This window comes from Tamandua tetradactyla, chromosome 19 (genome assembly GCF_023851605.1).
Source record: "Tamandua tetradactyla isolate mTamTet1 chromosome 19, mTamTet1.pri, whole genome shotgun sequence".
NCBI classification, from domain to species: domain Eukaryota; kingdom Metazoa; phylum Chordata; class Mammalia; order Pilosa; family Myrmecophagidae; genus Tamandua; species Tamandua tetradactyla.
In genome coordinates this window covers 6,668,419-6,687,171 of record NC_135345.1, presented here as the reverse complement: position 1 = coordinate 6,687,171, position 18,753 = coordinate 6,668,419, and the positions used below count along the sequence as shown (strand labels likewise).

General features: G+C 50.0%; 1 protein-coding gene across 1 annotated transcript in view; it reads left to right on the top strand.

The window, feature by feature from the left end:
* Positions 1 to 8,965, top strand: part of LOC143663328 (uncharacterized) — a 60,434-nt gene extending 51,469 nt beyond the window's left edge. The window contains exons 10-13 of the mRNA XM_077137075.1: positions 1,623 to 1,823; positions 6,098 to 6,189; positions 6,676 to 6,805; positions 8,835 to 8,965. Of these exons, the coding sequence (XP_076993190.1) occupies positions 1,623 to 1,823; positions 6,098 to 6,189; positions 6,676 to 6,805; positions 8,835 to 8,839 (428 nt within the window). The 3' untranslated portion in view covers positions 8,840 to 8,965. The remainder of the gene's footprint in view (positions 1 to 1,622; positions 1,824 to 6,097; positions 6,190 to 6,675; positions 6,806 to 8,834) is intronic.
* Positions 8,966 to 18,753: the final 9,788 nt, after the last annotated feature.

The window sequence follows — 18,753 nt, the reverse complement described above, 5'->3', positions numbered from 1 at the left end:
CTCAGGCAGCGCCTGACCTGGCTAAGGTGTCCCCTCATCCAGAAAGGTTTCAGACCCTGGGCATGGCATGGGGTCTCCTCAGGCCTGCGCTCTGGGGGGGGGGGGGCGCTAAGGGTGCTACCCCAGGGTCTACCACACTGCCCATCGTGGGTGCTCAATAAATATTTGATAAAGGAATATACAGGAGGCTGGCAGCAAGTCTGGTGTTTGAAAGGACAGACCCTGTTTCCAGAAAGCCTTGTTGAAGGTAACTAATAGCACTAAGGTAAAAATAAGTCTCATTGCCTGCTAGTGAGTGTAAAATATAGGGACAGGCATAGAGTTATACCATGTCAGTTACCTCTGGGAGAATGAAGGTTCATTTTCAAATTCTGTAAGATCTTGTGCTGGGGGACTGTGCAGAGCTGGATGCACCGGTGGCTATGATCTGGGGAAATCTGATAACTGTTTGAAAGGAAGCAGGCATGGGCCAACCTTGCTTCACTCTCCTTCTGCATCACCCACCACCCAGTTTACCTCCTGTCGGGCTCTGGGAGCTTTGCCATTTCTGCTCATCGTGGTGAGACACTGTGGAAAAGAAGGGGCTTCCGCAGCCCTGCCCTTGGGAGGCTGCAGTCTCTGAGGCTTGGTTCTGGCTGGGGAGGGCCGGTGGGGTCACCTGTCCCCTCACTGGAGAACCTCCTGCCCGGCTCCCTCCCCAGGGACTCTTCTCTCCCTGGGCTCCTCAGCAAGACAAGGGAGAAATGACGTCCCAGAGTTCCTTTTTGTTTTAATAACTTTACTGAAATATAGTTCAAATACCATGCAGTCCACGCATTTAAATAAGGTGCAGTGGTTTTCCATACATTCGCAGGTATGTCCAACCATCACTGCTATCAAGCTTTAGAATGTCCCTTACCCGGCAGCACCCATTCTCCACTTCCACCCAGTCCCTCTAGACCTGGCCAACTACCCCTCTACTCTCTCTCTCTCTCTCTGTCAGGGTCCCAAGCTTTAAAACTGGATGCCTCTTTTCCACTGAGAATCCAATAGGCATTTCTGCCTCGGTGACATTCTAGTAAGGCCACGTAGTGTCTCTGTTGAGAGCCCGAGTTCAAATCCTGCTCAGTCGCTTACTCCCTTTATTACCTTGGGCAAATTATTCACCCTTGAGGAAAACAATAATACCTAGCTCCTAGTAGGGGCTACGTGAATTGCCTAATATGCTGGTACATTCTGTATTTCAGCAATTATGAGCTCCTCAGTACCTTCACCTTACTTTCTAGGACTATCAAGCTGCTAATGGCTCCCTAGAACTACCTACTGTGCAATGCCTTTGTGTCCTTGCTCAGTCCATCCTTCAGCTGGACTGGTCTTCCTCCTTCTGTATGCCAAGCAAACTCCTCTTCACCCGTCAAAACCAATCACAGTTAAGGACTCCTTTTCCAGGTGGCCTCCCCTGCTTCCTGCTACCATCTCCCTGCCCGATGCATTCTGCTCATGTGTCCCTGTCCCCCACCACAGCTGGGACCAGCAGGTCGGGACTGGCATGCCCTCCTGTGGGCCGAGGACCCGGCATGAGGAGCTGCTCGCATAGCTCCCTCTGGGGCTGGCCCTCACCATGGGAATTCTTTGCTGTTTAGGGGAATTCGAAAAAGATTCTGCCGAGTACTCCATCCGTCTGGAATCTCCAGAAGAGGAAGGTCAGAATTTGAACAAAGGGGAGTCAAACGAGGAAGCCGACTGCCCCCATTTGCCTCTGCTCAGAGGCCTGATTCCAGAGAAGAGTTTTGCTTCACTCGACTTGTGTTTTTTGCAAGAATTTATCTTTAAACTGCTGAAAAGTGAGTAGTTAAGTTCGGCAGCTCTCGGGTACCTCAAGGTACTTAGGATCTTTGATGGAATAAGTTACATCATAGGTTATAATGTTAAGTGGAAACAAAAAGAAAACAGGCTACAGTTAGAGGATAATAACAGAACAAATAATCAGAAGAAGGAGTAAAGCAAAAGCTTCAGTGAGCCAGGCTCAGTTCTAAGCATTTTAAATGAATTATGTCTTTCACTTCTTTAAAAAGCACCATAAGACAGGTAATAGAATGACCTCCTTTTTAGAAAAAAACATTTTTATTGTAAAATATAGCATATATACAAAGAAAAGAAAGAAACAGCAATAATTTTCGCAGTACACTTCAACAAGTAGTAACAGAACAGATCCCAGAGTTTGTCGTGGGCCACCATTCCATCCTCTCTAGATCTTTCCTTCTGGCTGCTACAGAACACCAGAGGGCAGACGGAATATCAATATATTGATTCAGTTGTCATACTAATTTGTTAAATCCTATTTTCTCTATTATACCTCCTTGTTCTCCTTTGATCCTTCTCCCAATGTATAGGGATCTTTGGGCAATGCCCTTTCTGACTTCTTCATGTTGAGAAGGGGTGTCTACACTAAAGGACGGGGGGATGTAATTAATTGATAATCTCAGAGTGGCTGGTCCCTCTGAGTTTCTTCAGGAATTACGGGTTCTAGGAAGGCAAACCTAGTGCATGAAACTTTTATAGAGTCTCAGCTCGAGCCCTAGTTGTTCTTAAGAGCCAACAGGAGTGATGTTGGTTGGGGTTTAGCAAACCATGGCCATCAGCACCATCTAACTGGGGCTGGTGTAAGAGCAGCCTCCCGAACAGCCTCGCTACTCCATTTGATCTCTCTTGGCCACTGAGGCCTTATTTCATCACACGTCTTTCCCCCCTTTTGGTCAGGGAGGCATTGTCAATTGCACAGTCCCAGGGCCAGACCCATCCCCGGGGGTTCATGGCCCATATTGTCAGGGAGATTTTCACCCCTGAATGTCATGTCCCATGTACGGGGGAGGGCAATAATTTTCCTTGCAGAGTTGGGGTTAGAGTTGGGGTTAGGGAGAGAGGCCACATCTGAGCAACAAAGAGGTTTCCTGGAAACAAATCTTAGGCCTTGTTTTAGGTAGTCTTAACTTCTCCACTACAGAAATAAGTTTCATAAGGGCCATCCTCAAAATCCAGGGCTTGGCCCATTTGCTTGGGAGTCCCCAGTAGTTGAGAGGTACCAGGGGGTTCCCAGATGAGAAAGCTTAATAGTTCCATTTCTTATTCTTTGGACTCCCAGGGGACTTTACCAATACTTTTTAATTATCAGCCCACTGTAGTCTTCAGCGTCTTCAGGTATTGCATTAAGCTATACAGAAGTACAAGACCTCGCTCCAGTTGTGGACTCCAGGAGTTTGGGTTGTTTAAATGAGCTATCCAGAGGGGTGGATTTAGATCGTGTGCTGGTTTGAAAGGATGTATGTACCCTAGAAAAGCCATGTTTTAATTTTACAAAAAGCCATTTTTGTAAAGGCAGCTGTTTCTTCTAATCCCTATTCAGTATTGTATGCTTGAAACTGTAATTAGGTCATCTCTCTGGAGATGTGACTCAGAGATCAAGAGTGGTTCTTAAATTGGATTAGGTGGAGACTTGTCTCCACCGATTCAGGTGGGTCTTGATTAGTTTAGGGGAATCCTATAAAAGAGGAAACATTTCAGAGAAAACTGGAGATTCAGAGAGAACGGAGAACACCACAGCACCATGAAGTAGAGAGTCCACCAGCCAGTGAGTTTTGGAGATACTCCCGGGGAGCTGGAGAGGAAGTTAACAGATGACATCGTGCTTGCCATGTGCCCTTCCACTTGAGAGAGAAACCCTGAATGTCATCGGCCTTCTTGAACCAAGGTATCCTTCCCTGGATACCTTAGATTGGACATTTCTATAAACTTGTTTTAATTGGGACATTTTCTTGGCCTTAGAACTATAAACTAGCACCTTATTAAATTCCCCATTTTAAAGGCCATTCCATTTCTGGTATGTTGCATTCTGGCAGCTAGCAAACTAGAGCAGATTGCTACAGAAAATGTAGGTTCTAGACACAATAAACCTCACTGCCTTTGGCCTCATACAGTAGGAGAAGCTCTCGAGTACCTACACTATCATCTTTTACCCTGCATTCAGATTTACCCTAGTCCCAGCCAGAACTGACTTCACTTTTATCTCTGATTGGGGCCTGATCTCTTTTTGGGTTACTTTAACTGTTAGCACATGTAGCTGTGCTACTTTCAGGCTGCAGCTCCCTTTCTGGGTCTTAGGTGTCACAGAGTTACTCAGACTTCCAGGGAAGTACCAGCTGATACACACATAGCTCAGCTCTCAGAACCTAGAGATACACTGACAGCTTCAGACCCAGTGTGGCTGCTCTAAGGGCTCACACTCTAGGCTCCAGTTTTCTTCTAAGTATTTTCTGAAAGAGAACTTAGTATATCTGTTCCTTTGTTTCTGGCTTATTTTGAACAAACAGTATCCCTAAGGTTTATTCAGTTCATTTCACACCTGCTGACATCTTTCCTTTTTGTAGCTGCACCATTTTCCATCACATAAATGTATCACAGTTCACCTAGAATGACCTCCTTTTAAAGATGAGAAAAGTAAGGCACAGAGAGGCTACATAACTTACCCAGGGTTGCACAGGTGAGTGGCTGAGCTGAGATTTTAAACCCAGGCTATCTGATTCTAAGACGCTTTTTCTCCTTCCCAACTACCTCAATTACATAAAAGCACATCTGAAGTATCAGTAACGGAGAGTTCAAATAAAGTCGAGAGGCTACTCTGGAGGTTGCTCTTATGCAGGCTTCAGTTAGACCTTGCTACATATCATAACCTGCTGTTCTAGTTTGTTAGCTGCCGGAATGCAGCACACCAGAGACGGATTGGCTTTTAATAAAAGGAGATTTATTTCACTAGTTCTTCAGAGGAAAGGCAGCTAACTTTCCACTGAGGTTCTTTCTTACGTGGGAAGGCACAGGGTGATCTCTGCTGGCCTTCTCTCCAGGACTCTGGGTTCCAGCAGCTTTCCCCGGGGTGATTTCTTTCTGCATCTCCAAAGGCCTGGACTGAGCTGTGAGTGCTGAGATGAGGTATGCTGAGCTGCTTGGGCTGGGTTATGTTGAGTCTCTCATTTAAGCACCAGCCAATTAAGTCAAACTTCATTCATTGCAGCAGGCACGCCTCCTAGCTGACTGCAGATGTAATTAGCAACAGATGAGGCTCACGTACCATTGGCTCAAGTCCACAGCAACAAAACTAGGTACATTCACCTGGCCAAGTTGACAACTGAATCTAACTACCACACCTGCCAAACCCCAACCAGTACCATTCCAGCCAATCCTCGAGAACACCTAGGGTGATAGAAGATTCCACAAGGATTCCATGCACTAGAGTAACTTTCCAGAAACCTACAATCTCAAGATGGGTCCCTGGTCCAGATAAGTCCTGAAACCTAGAGGACCCAGCCTCTCCAGAACATCAGATAGTTCCATCTCCCTACCCCATATTAGTGACAGACCCTTCCAGTATGAAAAAAAGTTAGAATAGCCGTAGCCCAAACATTAATTGGGCTTTAAATTGGGATTTAAATGATTAAATCAGTAATTAAATTGATATCTCTTTCAGTCTCTAGTATTTTAGAGCAGCTAGAAGTAAAGACCTAAAATTGTGAAATTGTAACCCATGTCAAACTCTGAAATATGTTCTACAACTCATTGTGGTGCTGTGCTTTGAAATGTATTGCTTTTTCATATAAATGTTATTTTTCACAAAAAAAAAGAGGAAAAAAGTTGATTGTGATGATAAAAAAAATACTTAAGCCTTCTAACCTCCTATATTCTGGAGCAGCTAGAAGGAAAAATATGAGAGGATCGTATGGTAGCCCATGACAAACTCTGGAATCTATCCTGGAACTACTTGTTGAAGAGTGCTTTGAAAACTATTGCTTTTTATTTCTTTGCTTTGTATCTATCTTATATTATACAATAAAAAAGTTTAAAAAAAAAAAAAGCACATCTGAGTAAGTCCTGAACTTCTTTCCTCCTTCCTGAAGCTGCTACAGTTTCCCGGTGGAGAGACCCTTCTTCCATCATCAGGCAAAGAGACAAACACTGTTAAAATAATTTTCAAGTTGCCCTGCGTAAACCTGGTCCCTGATATGCTTCCAAGGGAAAGGGAGGTCCTTTTGGGTGGAAAATAATGGCCTTCTCCTGTCTTTCCCTGCAGTCAAGGAATTCGAGTTCCGAGAACTGCAGAGGACTCTTGAAAGAGCCCAGGCGGAGCAGGACGCCCTGCAGAGGCAGCTCGTGGAATTCCAGGTGACGTCTCGGGTTTGTGAGGCCAGGAGCTTGGGCAGGAGGTGTCCACGTCACCCACCCGGGCACCCATCACCCAGTTCTGACACCCCACCCAGCGGTGCCAGGGGCAGGGACCAAGTCCCCCAAGTTCCACTTAAAGTAATGCTTTATAAGCCCATTGCCACTCCCCTTGCCACACCTGCCGTGAGCCTTCATGGTGGATCCTTGAACGTGTGTCCTTATAAGACGCACTGTGTGGCTTTGTCTCTTCGCGGCTTTGTGTCATGAGCCTTTGTCTCTTGCTTGTTTCACTCCACGCCCCCCCCATGGGTCCACACGCTGCTTGGCACCTTACAGCCAAGGCTGAACCCGTGAACAATGTTTAATTTCATGTTTACTTATGTACTCATTCATTCATTCATTCATTCATTCATCCCATCTGGATGTCACGTTGTTCCCGCCTGAGGACAAGCCAGCCGCCCCTGAACCTTTCGGTGTTCCTCCCAGAATCAGCAGCAGAGGCTGGAGGTGGAGCTGGCGGGCCTCAAGACCTATGGCATCATCCTGGAGAGGGAGTTCGAGAACCTCAACATGGTGCTGCTGCTGTCCCACGTCGGCCTCCACGCGATGGACACCGGTGAGCCGGTGCTGTCGGGGCAAATGCCTCCCCTCCCCGCCCCCACCCCCCACCGCGCCAACAGACCAGGGCCTGGGGAGATTGCCGGCTGTCGTTCACTCATTCATTCGTGCACACGCCCCTCATTTCTTCATCCGCAAACGTGGCGGCACGGCCAGCTCGGCCAGGCCCCGCCCGGGCCGCGAGGCGGATGGAGATGGAGAGTGAGGCGGTTTCCCCGACGCCAGTGCTCGCGGGCCCCGACCCGGGCACCGGGTGGGCATGGAGGTCAGGTGGGCCCGGGTAGGGGGGCCGCTGGGCTGGGCACGCGGGAAAAAGGCCCTCGGGTCTCTGGGGAGAGGGTTTTGTAGGAGGGCTGCATGGAGGAGGGGGCATCGCAAGTGGGCCTCAGAGGACAACCCCCGATGGAGCGAGGATAGGCTCGGAGGGCGGTGAGGAGGGCACCTGGCTGTGGCCTCCACAAGGACCCTGAAATGCCCTTTTCTTGAAAGAAAAAGCCATGAGCACGGTTGGTTGGGACATACTCAAAGGTGATCACCCAGAGGGTCATGAAAGCAGAACATGCCCCTAGGCCTTCCCAGGCACCACCCCCTCAGGCTCCTCCCTGCTTCTCCCTGGAAGTTTTCCCTCTTAATGCCTCTCGTGTCTCCTTCCATCCAGAGATGTTTTCCTATATATCTATGAACAGGATGATTCTAAAAAATAACTACAATGCGGGGACTTCTGTGCCCCGGGCTGGCCATGACCTCCCAGCAAGGTCCTTGCCCTGCCCCCACTCTCCCACCTACCCCACCCCCACTGACCCGGGCTTTAACCCCTTAGTTGCTGGACTGGGGAGGTGGGGGAAGGAGAGTCCTGGTAAAACACTGATTTACCAACCAGTGTGGCAGATTTCCATCCTTTCGGGCCAGCTATGGCCACACAGGTGCGTTGCTGGCCAGCCAAAGGCACCCTACAGACCAGAGGGGACCAGACCCGCCCGTGCACAGTTTGCTTTTCCCCCAGGCAGGAACGGGCCAGCACTGTGCACGTCCAGTCTCATGGGCTTTGCTGCACGCAGATGCTCAGGACTCTGTCCTGCAGATACCCGGAGCTCCGCTGGCCTCACTTTAACCCTACACAGGGGGATGCAGTGGACCCCAGCACACCAGTGGGTCCCTGTGGGTGGCCGCTGAGGTGGGGACAGCCCAGGGTTCCCTGGCACACTGTGATGCAGTGACCCCCAGAGCACAGCCGTCCCTGCTCCGGGGGCCCTGCAGGGAGAGGCTGGGGGTGGGAGTGGTGCGCGGCTTCAGAAGCTGCCCCTCCTCCACCCACCCCACCCCCGCTAAGCTTGAGGGAGAACATTGGCCTCGGGCTGATTTCCAAATGTGATGAGGGGAAAGAGCCCATGCCCGAGCTGCTGGGAAAGATGGAGAATGGGGTGGGTGGACAGGAGGCAGGTGGGAGGCAGGTGGGAGGCCGGTTCTTTACTACCAGTGAGCCCCAGACCCCAGGTCTGTCTTTCCAACTGGTGAATCTGATCAGTTTGCTGCAGTGATGAGGTCAGCAGCTGTGGGAGCAGATGAAGGACGCTGGGGGTGGGGGTGGACGCGCGTCCAGGTGTGCCCACCTGAGTGCCCTTGGGGAAGCCTTGGGGAAATTGTCGGGTGTTGGCCCGGGCAGTGAAATGCGAAAGAAACTTGGCTTTTGGAATTCTTATATTAATCATCGGCTCCAAAGTTATAAAGCCATGCAGCACCATTGTGTCCAGCGGGGACCCCAGCTGGGACCTTGCTGTTGGGCCCAGGTAGGGAACAGGCCCTGAGAGGCCTGAGGTCAGAGGTCACCGTGTGTGTCCTATCCATCCTTCCAGCCCCACTCACAGGGCAGAGAGCGAGCCCCAGGCCTGATGCTGGGCAGGGCCCTTAGAGGGTCTGAGAAGGCAGAGCAGGTGAGCTTTGCACCTGCATCCAAAACCACCCTGTGCTCCATCAGCTGCAGAAAACCAAGCAAACCAGTTTTTGCTCTTCCCTCTCCACCTCTGCAGCATAGCGTGGTGGCCCACCGCGGCACCAGGGGGGACCCCCAGGACATCTCCGGCGGCTCCACGGTCAGCCCTGGCAGAGGCAGCTCTCTTGGTGCAGGAAGGATCTAAGGCCCTGGGGCCTTGCACATGGGACCTTCAGGACGGCGCAACTGACTGAGGAGAAAATAAACCGCGCGTGTGTGTGTGTGTGTTTGAGCAGCTGACTAAGCCTGCCTTTTGTGCCTGTGACTCGGGCAGAGTGTGTCACTCGGTTACCTGTTCCTACTGGGGCTTAAAAGTTGGGCACTGTAAGTTTGGGAAGATCTGGGGAGCATGCCTCTGTCTGTACCCAGTTGTCATCTGTTCTAGTTTGCTAGCTGCTGGAATGCAATATACCAGAAATGGAATGGCTTTTAAAAGGGGGAATTTAATAAGTTGCTAATTTACAGTTCCAAGGCCAAGAAAATGTCCCAATTACAACAAGTCTATAGAAATGTCCAATCAGAGGCATCCATCCAGGGAAAGATACCTTGGTTCAAGAAGGCCGATGAAGTTCAGGGTTTCTCTCTCAAGTGGAAGGGCACATGGCCAACACAGTCAGAGTATCTCTCTCATCTGGAAGGGCACATGGCAAACATGGTATCATCTGCTAGCTTTCTCTACTGGCTTCCTGTTTCATGAAGCTCCCCAGGAGACATTTTCCTTCTTTGCCTCCAAAGGTCACTGGCTGGTGGACTCTGCTTCTCGTGGCTATGTCATTCTGCTCTGCTCTCTCTGAATCTCTTCATTCTGCAAAATGTTTCCTCTTCTATAGGACTTCAGAAACTTATCAAGACCCACCCAAATGGGTGGAGACATGTCATCACCCAATCCAGCCCAACCACTCTCAGTTACATCACATTTCCAGGGAGATGATCTAACCACAGTTTCAAACACAGTGCTGAATAGGGATTAGAAGAAATGGCTGCCTTTACAAAATGGAATTAGGAATAAAACATGGCTTTTCCAGGGGACATACATCCTTTCAACTCAGCACATTATCCCGTAAAGCATACAAGAGTTCACACATCTAAGCGGCCGCCGGTAACCAGTCAAGGATGGGGCCTTGCTGTTTGCAGTCCTGAGTTGGAACCACCCCTAGTGCTGTGGTGGTCTCCGTGGCTCAGGGCATGTTGCATAGCCTTTGCAAGCGTTGGCTCCCTCTATACTGTTACAAGGGAATTATCGCTGATGGATCATCAGGAAAGGGTCAAGTACAAAAATCAACTTGCCTGAGATTGGGGCTGGCAGAAGCAGACCCTTAGAGCAGGATTTGCATGCAAGTGGTTTATTTGAGGGGCCATCCCAGATGGGGAAGCAGCCGTCAAAGGGTGTGTAACTGCAATTTCCCCCTGGGCACACTGGGAGCTCACAAAGGACACCACTCCAGAGTCCCATGGGGAAGGAGCTGGGATCCCACAGCTCTCTTCAAGCACTGCTTGAGGAGAGTTTCCAGGACAGGGGTGATGTACAGGTGGCAACGTGGACACAGAAGGCCCTAGAAGCTCTCAGGTGAGGAGGCTGGCCAGCGTGTCCCCTCAGTGTGGAAGGACAAAAGATGTGGGTGGGTCCCAACAGCATCTGGGACTGAACGGGTGCAGTGATTAGAGCCTGTAAACAGAGGTGAGGTTGTCCTGGGGGCTGCAGCCCACCACGCGGGGGCATGAATATCAGGCAAGGGCTAGGACCAGCTGCCAGCAGCAGAAACGCAACCCAGTGACCACGGAACAGGAAGTCCAGCGGGGGGCATCCAGGGGCTGCCAGGAGGGCACAGGCGCCTTTTGTCTTTCCACTCAGCTTTCCCTAGCATGGGGCCTCGTTCCTTACCCTCATTGCCCCAAGATGGCTACTCAACCTCCAACACTGCTTCTGCGCCCCGGGCAGGAGGAGGACAAGCAGGCAGGACAGAAGGCGGGTGCCAGCCAACCTGCCTCCTTTTATTTGTTTGCTTTCTTAATAGCTTTATTAAGATATAATTCTTGTACCATACAATTTGCTTATTTAAAGCATACAATTCAATGGTTTCTGGAATATTCATAGAATTGGTAAAGTATCACTACAATTGGTTGTAGAAAATTTTCATCACCACAAAAAGAAAGCATGTACCCTTTAGCCATCACCCCTTAGCGCTCCATACCCCTCACCCTAAGCAAACACAAATCTTTTTGGCTCTGCAGATTTCCATGGCTCTGCAGATTTCCATGTTCTTGACATTTCATATGAATGGGGTGATATAATATGTGGTCTTTTCTGCCTAGCTTCCCTTACATAGCATGATGCTTTCGAGGATCACGCATGTTGTAGCATGTGCCAGTATTTCACTCCTTTTTATGGCCAAACGCTACTCCATTGTAAGGACAAACCACATTTCACTTCTCTGCCCATCCATGGACGGACCCTCAGGGCGCCCCAGCTTTTGGCTACCATGATTGTCTGCCTCCGGAAGGGCTTCTTCCAAGACGCCCCACCCAGCAACTTCCATTTACATCTCAGGGGCCAAGATGGTGTGACAGGCTGGGAAATGCAGTTTTCTCTGGAAACAGCTGCTCTGAGCAAAACTGGGGTTGGCTTAGAGAGAAAGAAGGGGAGAGGAGGAGTGCTGGGAGGCAGCACCACCTTGATTGTCCGGGAGGAAACCAGCCCGCCTCATCCCGGGGAGGCACGGTGGCCGCAGCTGATGGGCACACTCCATTGGGTGGATGCCGTCCTCGCAGCCCAGCTCCAGCGTTGCCCTCTGCTGAGCGGACGTTTCCAGAGCATGTCCCATGTCCTCGCCACACCCCTGCTTCTGCGTGTCCCGTGTCCTTGCCGAGCCCCTGCTTCTGCGTGCCCCGTGTCCTCGCCATGCCCCTGCTTCTGCGTGTCCCGTGTCCTTGCCGAGCCCGTTTCTGCATGTCCTCTGTCCTCGCTGAGCCCATGCTTCTCCATGTCCCATCCTCGCCAAGCCCCTACTTCTGCATGCCCTGTGTCCTTGCTGAGCCTGTGTTTCTACGTGTCCCGTGTCCTCGCTGAGCCCTTGCTTCTGCGTGTCCCATGTCCTCACCGAACCCCTGCTTCTGCACATCCCGTGTCCTTGCCGAGCCCCTGCTTCTGCGTGTCCCGTGTCCTCGCCACGCCCCTGCTTCTGCAGAGCTTTCAGCAGGGATATGGCACCAGCTTTGCTGCAGGCCCATCCCAAGCCCGGTCCTCCACACGCATCACTTCACTTCGTGCTCACAGCACCCTCGAGCCCGTTTTAGGTGGGAAGCGAGACGCCCCGTCACCTGTCTGAGGTGCCCGCAGCAGGGGGCCGGGCTCATCTCCTGCACAGCTGATGCTCCTGGGAAGCCTCAGCTCTCCGCTCTCACCGTGGGGCACAGGGGCCGTCACCCTGTTTGCAGGGAGGAAGGCAGCTTCCTTTTTCCAGAGCAGCTCACCCCTCCCTCCCTGCAGTTCCCCGCTCCTGCCCCCTCAGTCCTTCCACCTTCCCCATGGCCTACACTCATCGTTCCTTCTCTCATCTTCTCCTCTGGACTAGGAGCTTCCTGGGACAGAGGCTGGGCCCCTGGCAAACCTTACTGAATAAATAATCTGATCCAAATTAGACCAGATATAACAAATAAAAATACAGGATGCCAGCTAAATTGGAATTTCAGATCACATTTAACTTTTAGTATAAGCATGTCTCATGCAATATTTGAGACATACTTATCCTAAAATAATCTTGTTTATCTGAAATTCAAATGTAACCTGAAATGTCTCGCCAACTGCATTGCTCATTTCCCTTAGTCCCTACATTTCCTCAAGGGGACAATGGATGCCCAGATGCGGCAAGGAACTTCTCTGAGGTCACACAGCCAATTGGTGGGTGCTTCTGAGCTACCCAGGCTTGGGTCTGAGGCCTGTGCTTTTCCAACCACACCCCAAGAGTTAAGCAGGGAAGGAAATGGCAGGTCGGAAATGAGGAAGCAGGACCCAGGGGACCAGGAGGGCAGAGTGGGCTTCCTCCGGGGGCAGGTGAAGTCACCTGTGATGGTAGATGAGGTTGATTCTGGCCACAGTTCTGCTCCCAAAAGCCTGCGGGAGCTGGAGCCCATCCCTTGGCCTCCGTTTGCCCCATTTGCCACAAGGGAGCTGGAATAGCCAAGCCCTGACACCACAAATGTTTAACGATCCCACTAGCTTTTTTTGATGGTCTTCTCTGTATTCAGGGCATCGAGCACATCATTTGGCCTTGAGAGGTAGGTGCACTCAGGCCCATTTGTAGAGGAGGAGAGATGGTGGTGGCCATTCAGGCGGTCATTGACAGTCGCTCCTGGGGCTCCAGGCCAAGATGCTGCCATCCCAAGAGCAGCACTGGAGCTGAGAGGCCAGGAAGTAACCAGGCACCCTCCAAAATCCAACTCCCTACTACGCCCCCCGATGTCCCCCACTATAATTCAGGGCTAGGGGCTCAGTAGCATGTTCTCCCCTCAGCACAATTAAGGGGCCCCAGAGAAACCAAAGTACTTGGGGTGTTGGCTGTCCTTGGGCAAAGAGGGTTGAGCCATGTGCCAGGTGGGGAAGCTTCCTGGGCTGGGGGAACCTTGAGGAACGGTGGCGGTGACTGTGAGTGTGCTTCTGTACTCCTGCAGCGTGGCACGGGTGTGGCCCCGAGCATAGCTGTGACATAATATGTGGGTCAGACTTCTTGTACCAGGAGACCCAGGGAGAAATATGCTTCCTAAGACCCAGAACACAGAAATATAACTAAAACCAAAACTTTGCAAAACAGTATTTACCCTTGCTGCAGGGGTGTACTCTGACACTTTGTCTTCTTTTCCATTTCATGTTTTAGAACTGCAGGGCACACTCTATGAAATTGTTTTCAAGATTTCTATATAGGTCCTGACTGCAGTTAAGAAATCTCTCTCTCAGGCTCTCCTCACTCTGGCCCCCCTAGGTTTGACTCCCTACTTTCATGAGGCTGGAGCTGCAAGCCTGAACCCTTTCCTTCCCCTACCCTGGGAAGCAAGGACCCCAGGCTCATCATGTAGCTCTGCCTCCTTGCAGGGACAGACCTAGGTAAGGCACTAATGAAGCTGAGAATCAGAGGTGATGATGATACCTAAGCCATGGGATGAGGGATAAACTGAATAACTAAGCCGTTAGGAGCACCAGCTCTGCACCCAGACTGCCTGGGTGTCCAGACACTGGTCCTTCCTAGCTGTGTGACCTTCAGGAAGTCACTCGACCTCCAGGATGCTCAGTCTCCTCAGCTGTAAAATGGATATGAGTGTAGGCTGTCACTGGGCATATGGCCGCAGAAGGCCCTGGGATTTCAGGAAATGCTGCTGCTGTTATCTTGAAGTTCTTGATACTTTGTTCTTTGAACTTGTGTTTTGTAAGCCAAGTCTGATGGGACAGTGCGGTGTGGATGAGCAGAGGAGATGCCTGGGGCAGTCTGGGGCAACACGGGGCCCCAAAGGGGTGGCTGGGGCTGGGGCCTGGACCCCGTCTGGTGGTGGCTATCCCACTGGCCCTTCCACCCCAGAGAGCGTGTTGCAGCTTCTGCAAAGATACTATCTCTCAGGCCTGGGCACCAAGACAGGAACTGATAGAGCTCGGACAGAAAACACTGTCAGTAAATTATTATTAAATAGAAATGTACATTTGTACACTGCAATAAAGCGTATTGGGGAGTTATTATGATTCTTCCAAGAGCTTAGAATCTTTGGTTTTGAAAACTACTGCCAGATGATAAAGCATGTAGTCACAGGCTTAGAAATTAGAATTAAAGGTCTATAAGTAGATGGAAGAGAAAACTATCTTCATATGAAGCATCAATGAGCCAATTATTAATGGAGGAGACAACTTTAAAATCACTTCTTTAATTTGAAGATACAGCAATCAAATGCACAAACATCCATTTTGAATTAGAGACACAGCATGAAGCCACTTATGGCTTCTTTATATGACCTCCACGAGTCACAGGGAATGCCAGACAAAACATTAAAATACATTGTATCAATTTACATGCAAAGTTAAATTCAGGCTTACATGACACTGATTCTATGAAGAGTTAAATCTATTTAGAATAATAGCTCTACAAGAATCATCAGCTCCAGCTGCACTAAAAGTTACATAAAAATGATTTATGAGAAATTTATCCCAATGTCACCACAACCTACCAGATATTCTTAACAGCTCCAGTAATGGTTGCATCAGCAGAAATTTCCTCCTCAAAATGAACAACGATCAAAAATTATCTGTGATCTTGCATTTGCCAAGAACAACTGATATTGCTTCCAATTATATTGTTTGAAAATAAAGTGGACAAACGCAAACATTTTGATAACCTGATAAATGAATCTGCAGAAAAGCGAGCCAGAAAAATCTTATAATCAAGCCACTGCATCAATAAAGTAATGATATTTATTGTGCCATATAAAATCATGACATCACAAATGTTACTCTTTTGCAATTTGTATGTTTATATTATTGCTCACCCATTACATTTCATAAGTAATAAAATAATTTTAAAAGGAAAAGCTTTATATTTAATACCTGTAACTGCCTTTTTCCCTGTTGTTGTTGTTTTTTAACTAAGAGGCCTTGCTTTACATTTCGCACTGGGCCCCCAAGTTCTGGAGCCAGGAAAGGATAATACAGGTGGGCAGCTGTGTACCGACTCCAGCGTGCTGCCCGTCACCTTTGCTAATGCAGAAACTCTTCCCACGAGAAGCTACCAGTATGTTACGGTGGATATGGAAGGAGAGCTGGCCTGAACTCCAGTGGTCCTTGGTGAAAACCCCACCCTCCCCCCACCTTCCCACAGCCGGCTCCTCACCTGTGACAGAGGTGTCCGCACCTCCCACGGGCTCCTGCTCGGGGCACAGACTCAGTGAATCGGACACTCCATCTCTCCTCCCTGCTCAGAAGCGTGGTTAAGGCTCTAGAGGCATTATTTCCTGGCAGCTTCTGATGAAGGCAGGCTCTCCAGCTCGTGCAGGGCTACTGATGCAGAATCTGCATTTTGATATTATATAATACAGTATCAGGTGAGTCGTAAGCAAGCGAAAATCTCAGAAGCTCTACGCTGGGATGAACTGCTTCAGGCAAACTTGTCCGAGTTCTTGGTCCTTTGAAAATTATTTTTGGATGAGCCCATTTATTTGAAATGCCTGAAACAGGAAAATTATAGAAAGTCGACCAGTGGTTGCCTAGAATTGGATGGGGATGGTGAGACAATATGGAGAATGGCTGCTCACAAGTACAGGGTTTCTTTTGGGAGTGATGGAAATGCTCTCAAATAGATTGTGTTCAACTGTAAAACTCAATACATTAAAAAGCATGGAATTGTGCACTTTAAATGGATGGATCGTATGGTGAGTTATGTCTCAATAAAACGGTTTAAAAGATCACAACCATTTAGCTCACAAACCTGCTGTTTGGGCCTGGGTGGGCGGGGAAGGTTCTCTCTGCTCCGTGGTCTGGGAGGTGACCTCGAAACCGGGAGCTGGAGTCCCCTGTACGCCTTTTCACTCGCTTGTCTGCCAGTTGATGTCGATACTTGTTCCTAAAATAATGCCATTCAAAGGGTGTCCACTAGAGGTCAGCAGAGCCGAGTGGTTATTCGCTTGCTTTGGTAATCGGGAACCCGGAAACAATCACAGAAGCACAGGGCTGGGAGTTAGCTCAAATGGTCAAATCCTCCCCCACCCCCGAAATGCAGCAGCTTTCAGTCCATCTCCTCAAAGGTACCTTGTGCCGGTTTGAAAGCATTATGTACCCTAGAAAAGCCATGTTTTAATGCTGATCCAATCTTGTGGGAGCAGCAGTTTCTTTTAATCCTGATTCATTCAGTACTCTAGGTTGAAAATTTTTTTTTGTATACTGTATGGCAGGGATCACATTTCATTCTTTTTCCATGTGAGTATCCCGTTATTGCAGCACCATTTGTTGAATTGTGTTTGTTTTTTGTTTGGTTGGTTTGCTTGTTTCTTTGTATTTTGGGGGAAGTGTGTGGACCTGGAATTGAACCCAGGTCTCCTGCATAGCAGGCGAGAATTCTACCACTGAACTACCCTTGCACCCCCTCCCCCCCAAAACTTTGGATTAGATTATTTCCACAGAGATGTGGCACGCCCAATTGTGGGTGTGACCTTTTGACTAGATGGAGATATGTCTTGATTCACCCATTCCAGGTGAGTCTTGATTCATTTACTAGGGTCTTTAAAAGGGGAAACATTTAGTAGCAAACTCAGAAATGACAGAAGCGTCAGAGCTGACAGAGAGAGTAGATGTAAGACACCTGGAGAACAGTTGCTTCAGAGGACAGAGACATGGATGTTTGGAGATAGATGCTTGGAGTCTGGCAGACATCACCATGAGATGTTAAACAAGCCAGCCCCAGAGAAGTAAAGTGAGGAGCCCCCACAGGCACAGAGGCTGAGAGCAGTGGAGCCCAGGAAGGGACCAGCAGATGCCAGCCACGTGCCTGCCCAGCTTCCCTTGGCCTTTCTTGAGTGAAGGTGACCTCTTGTTGGTACTTTAATTTGGACACTTTCACTTCCTTAGCACAGTAAACTTGTAACTTATTAAACTGCCTTTTTAAAAGCCATCCCATTTCTGGTATATCACATTCTGGCAGCTTGCAGACTAATACAGCATGTTTTATCCGGAATCTGCATCCCAGCTTCACCGCTGACTCTGGGCTGTAGCCACAGGCCTCCCAGGACTTTGTACCACACCTGTGAAGTGGTGGGCATGCCAAATTGAGGTCAGAGCATGGGTTCCCTTGTAGGGGCCAGCCCAGTGGGGTGAGCGACCCAAGGACTCCGACACTGAAAGCTGGGCTGCTGCTGCTGCTCATGAGGCCCTTGGGCAAGTCCCCACCTCTCCATCTTTAAGACTGTGCCATTCCCAGGGCCCCTTTCGGTTCTGCACCCTAAGGCTGGATGATCTCGGCCTTCGTCTTGCAATTTGCCAAGGAAATAGCAGCAAGCACCATCTCCACAGGTAAGTCTTGCTTCTCTTCCAGGCATTCAAGGCCCTGGGACACCAGGGCTGGGCTGTGGAGCCCAGGCAGCTGTCGGCCTGGAGTGTTAGGTGCCCACCTTCCAGGAGAGCAGGAAAACGGTGCCTCCATCTCTCCACCAAGTAGAGTTGGTCCTGAGCGTGGGGAGAGACTCAGAGGATCATGGAGGGGTAGAGCTGGGGGACACTGCCCCACCCATTTCATGGGGGTGGGGGGAACACCAAGGCCCTGGGAAAAATGTGGCTAAAGCCAGAGTCAGTGGTGAGACTGGACCAGGACCCAACGGTGTCTGAGAGCCAAGCGTGGCAGCTCCAGGGCTGAAGACTTCCCCCCAAGGGTTTTGCAGCTCTGGGGTTGGATGGATCCTTGCCGCCTAGGTCCCTGGGAGCAGTCAGTGCTCAGCGACATTCTCGTAGGATCTGCCCTGGAGCAGAGCAGGGCACCTGGGCTAGCAGAGCAGGATGATGCCAGCAGGAGCTGCCTACACCTGAATGTTCCCAGGTGTTCAGCTGCGATACCTGCCACGAGCATCAGGGTGTCGATCTGCCCACAGCTTGGTCCTCATCCAGTTCTCCACCTGTTAACTGGAGCACAGGGGTGTCAGCCTGGTGGGCCACATGAGTGGACGTCATCCCTGAGCACAGCTCTGACCATGCCACCCTCCTGCTCAAAAGCCCCTAGTGGCTCCCTATTGCCTGGGCAGCAATATGACAACTCCTCACCCAGACATTCAGTGTCCCTCAGCATTGGGACGCAACCTCCTTGGGAACACACCCCCACCTGACCTGCCAGAGGGGCCTCCTGCCTGGCTATCCCCTGCCTCCTTTCACCTGTGTTTATGGGGACCCTACCAGGTGCCAGGCACTGCTCCAGACACTAGGAAGGTGGCCCAAGAACAGAAAG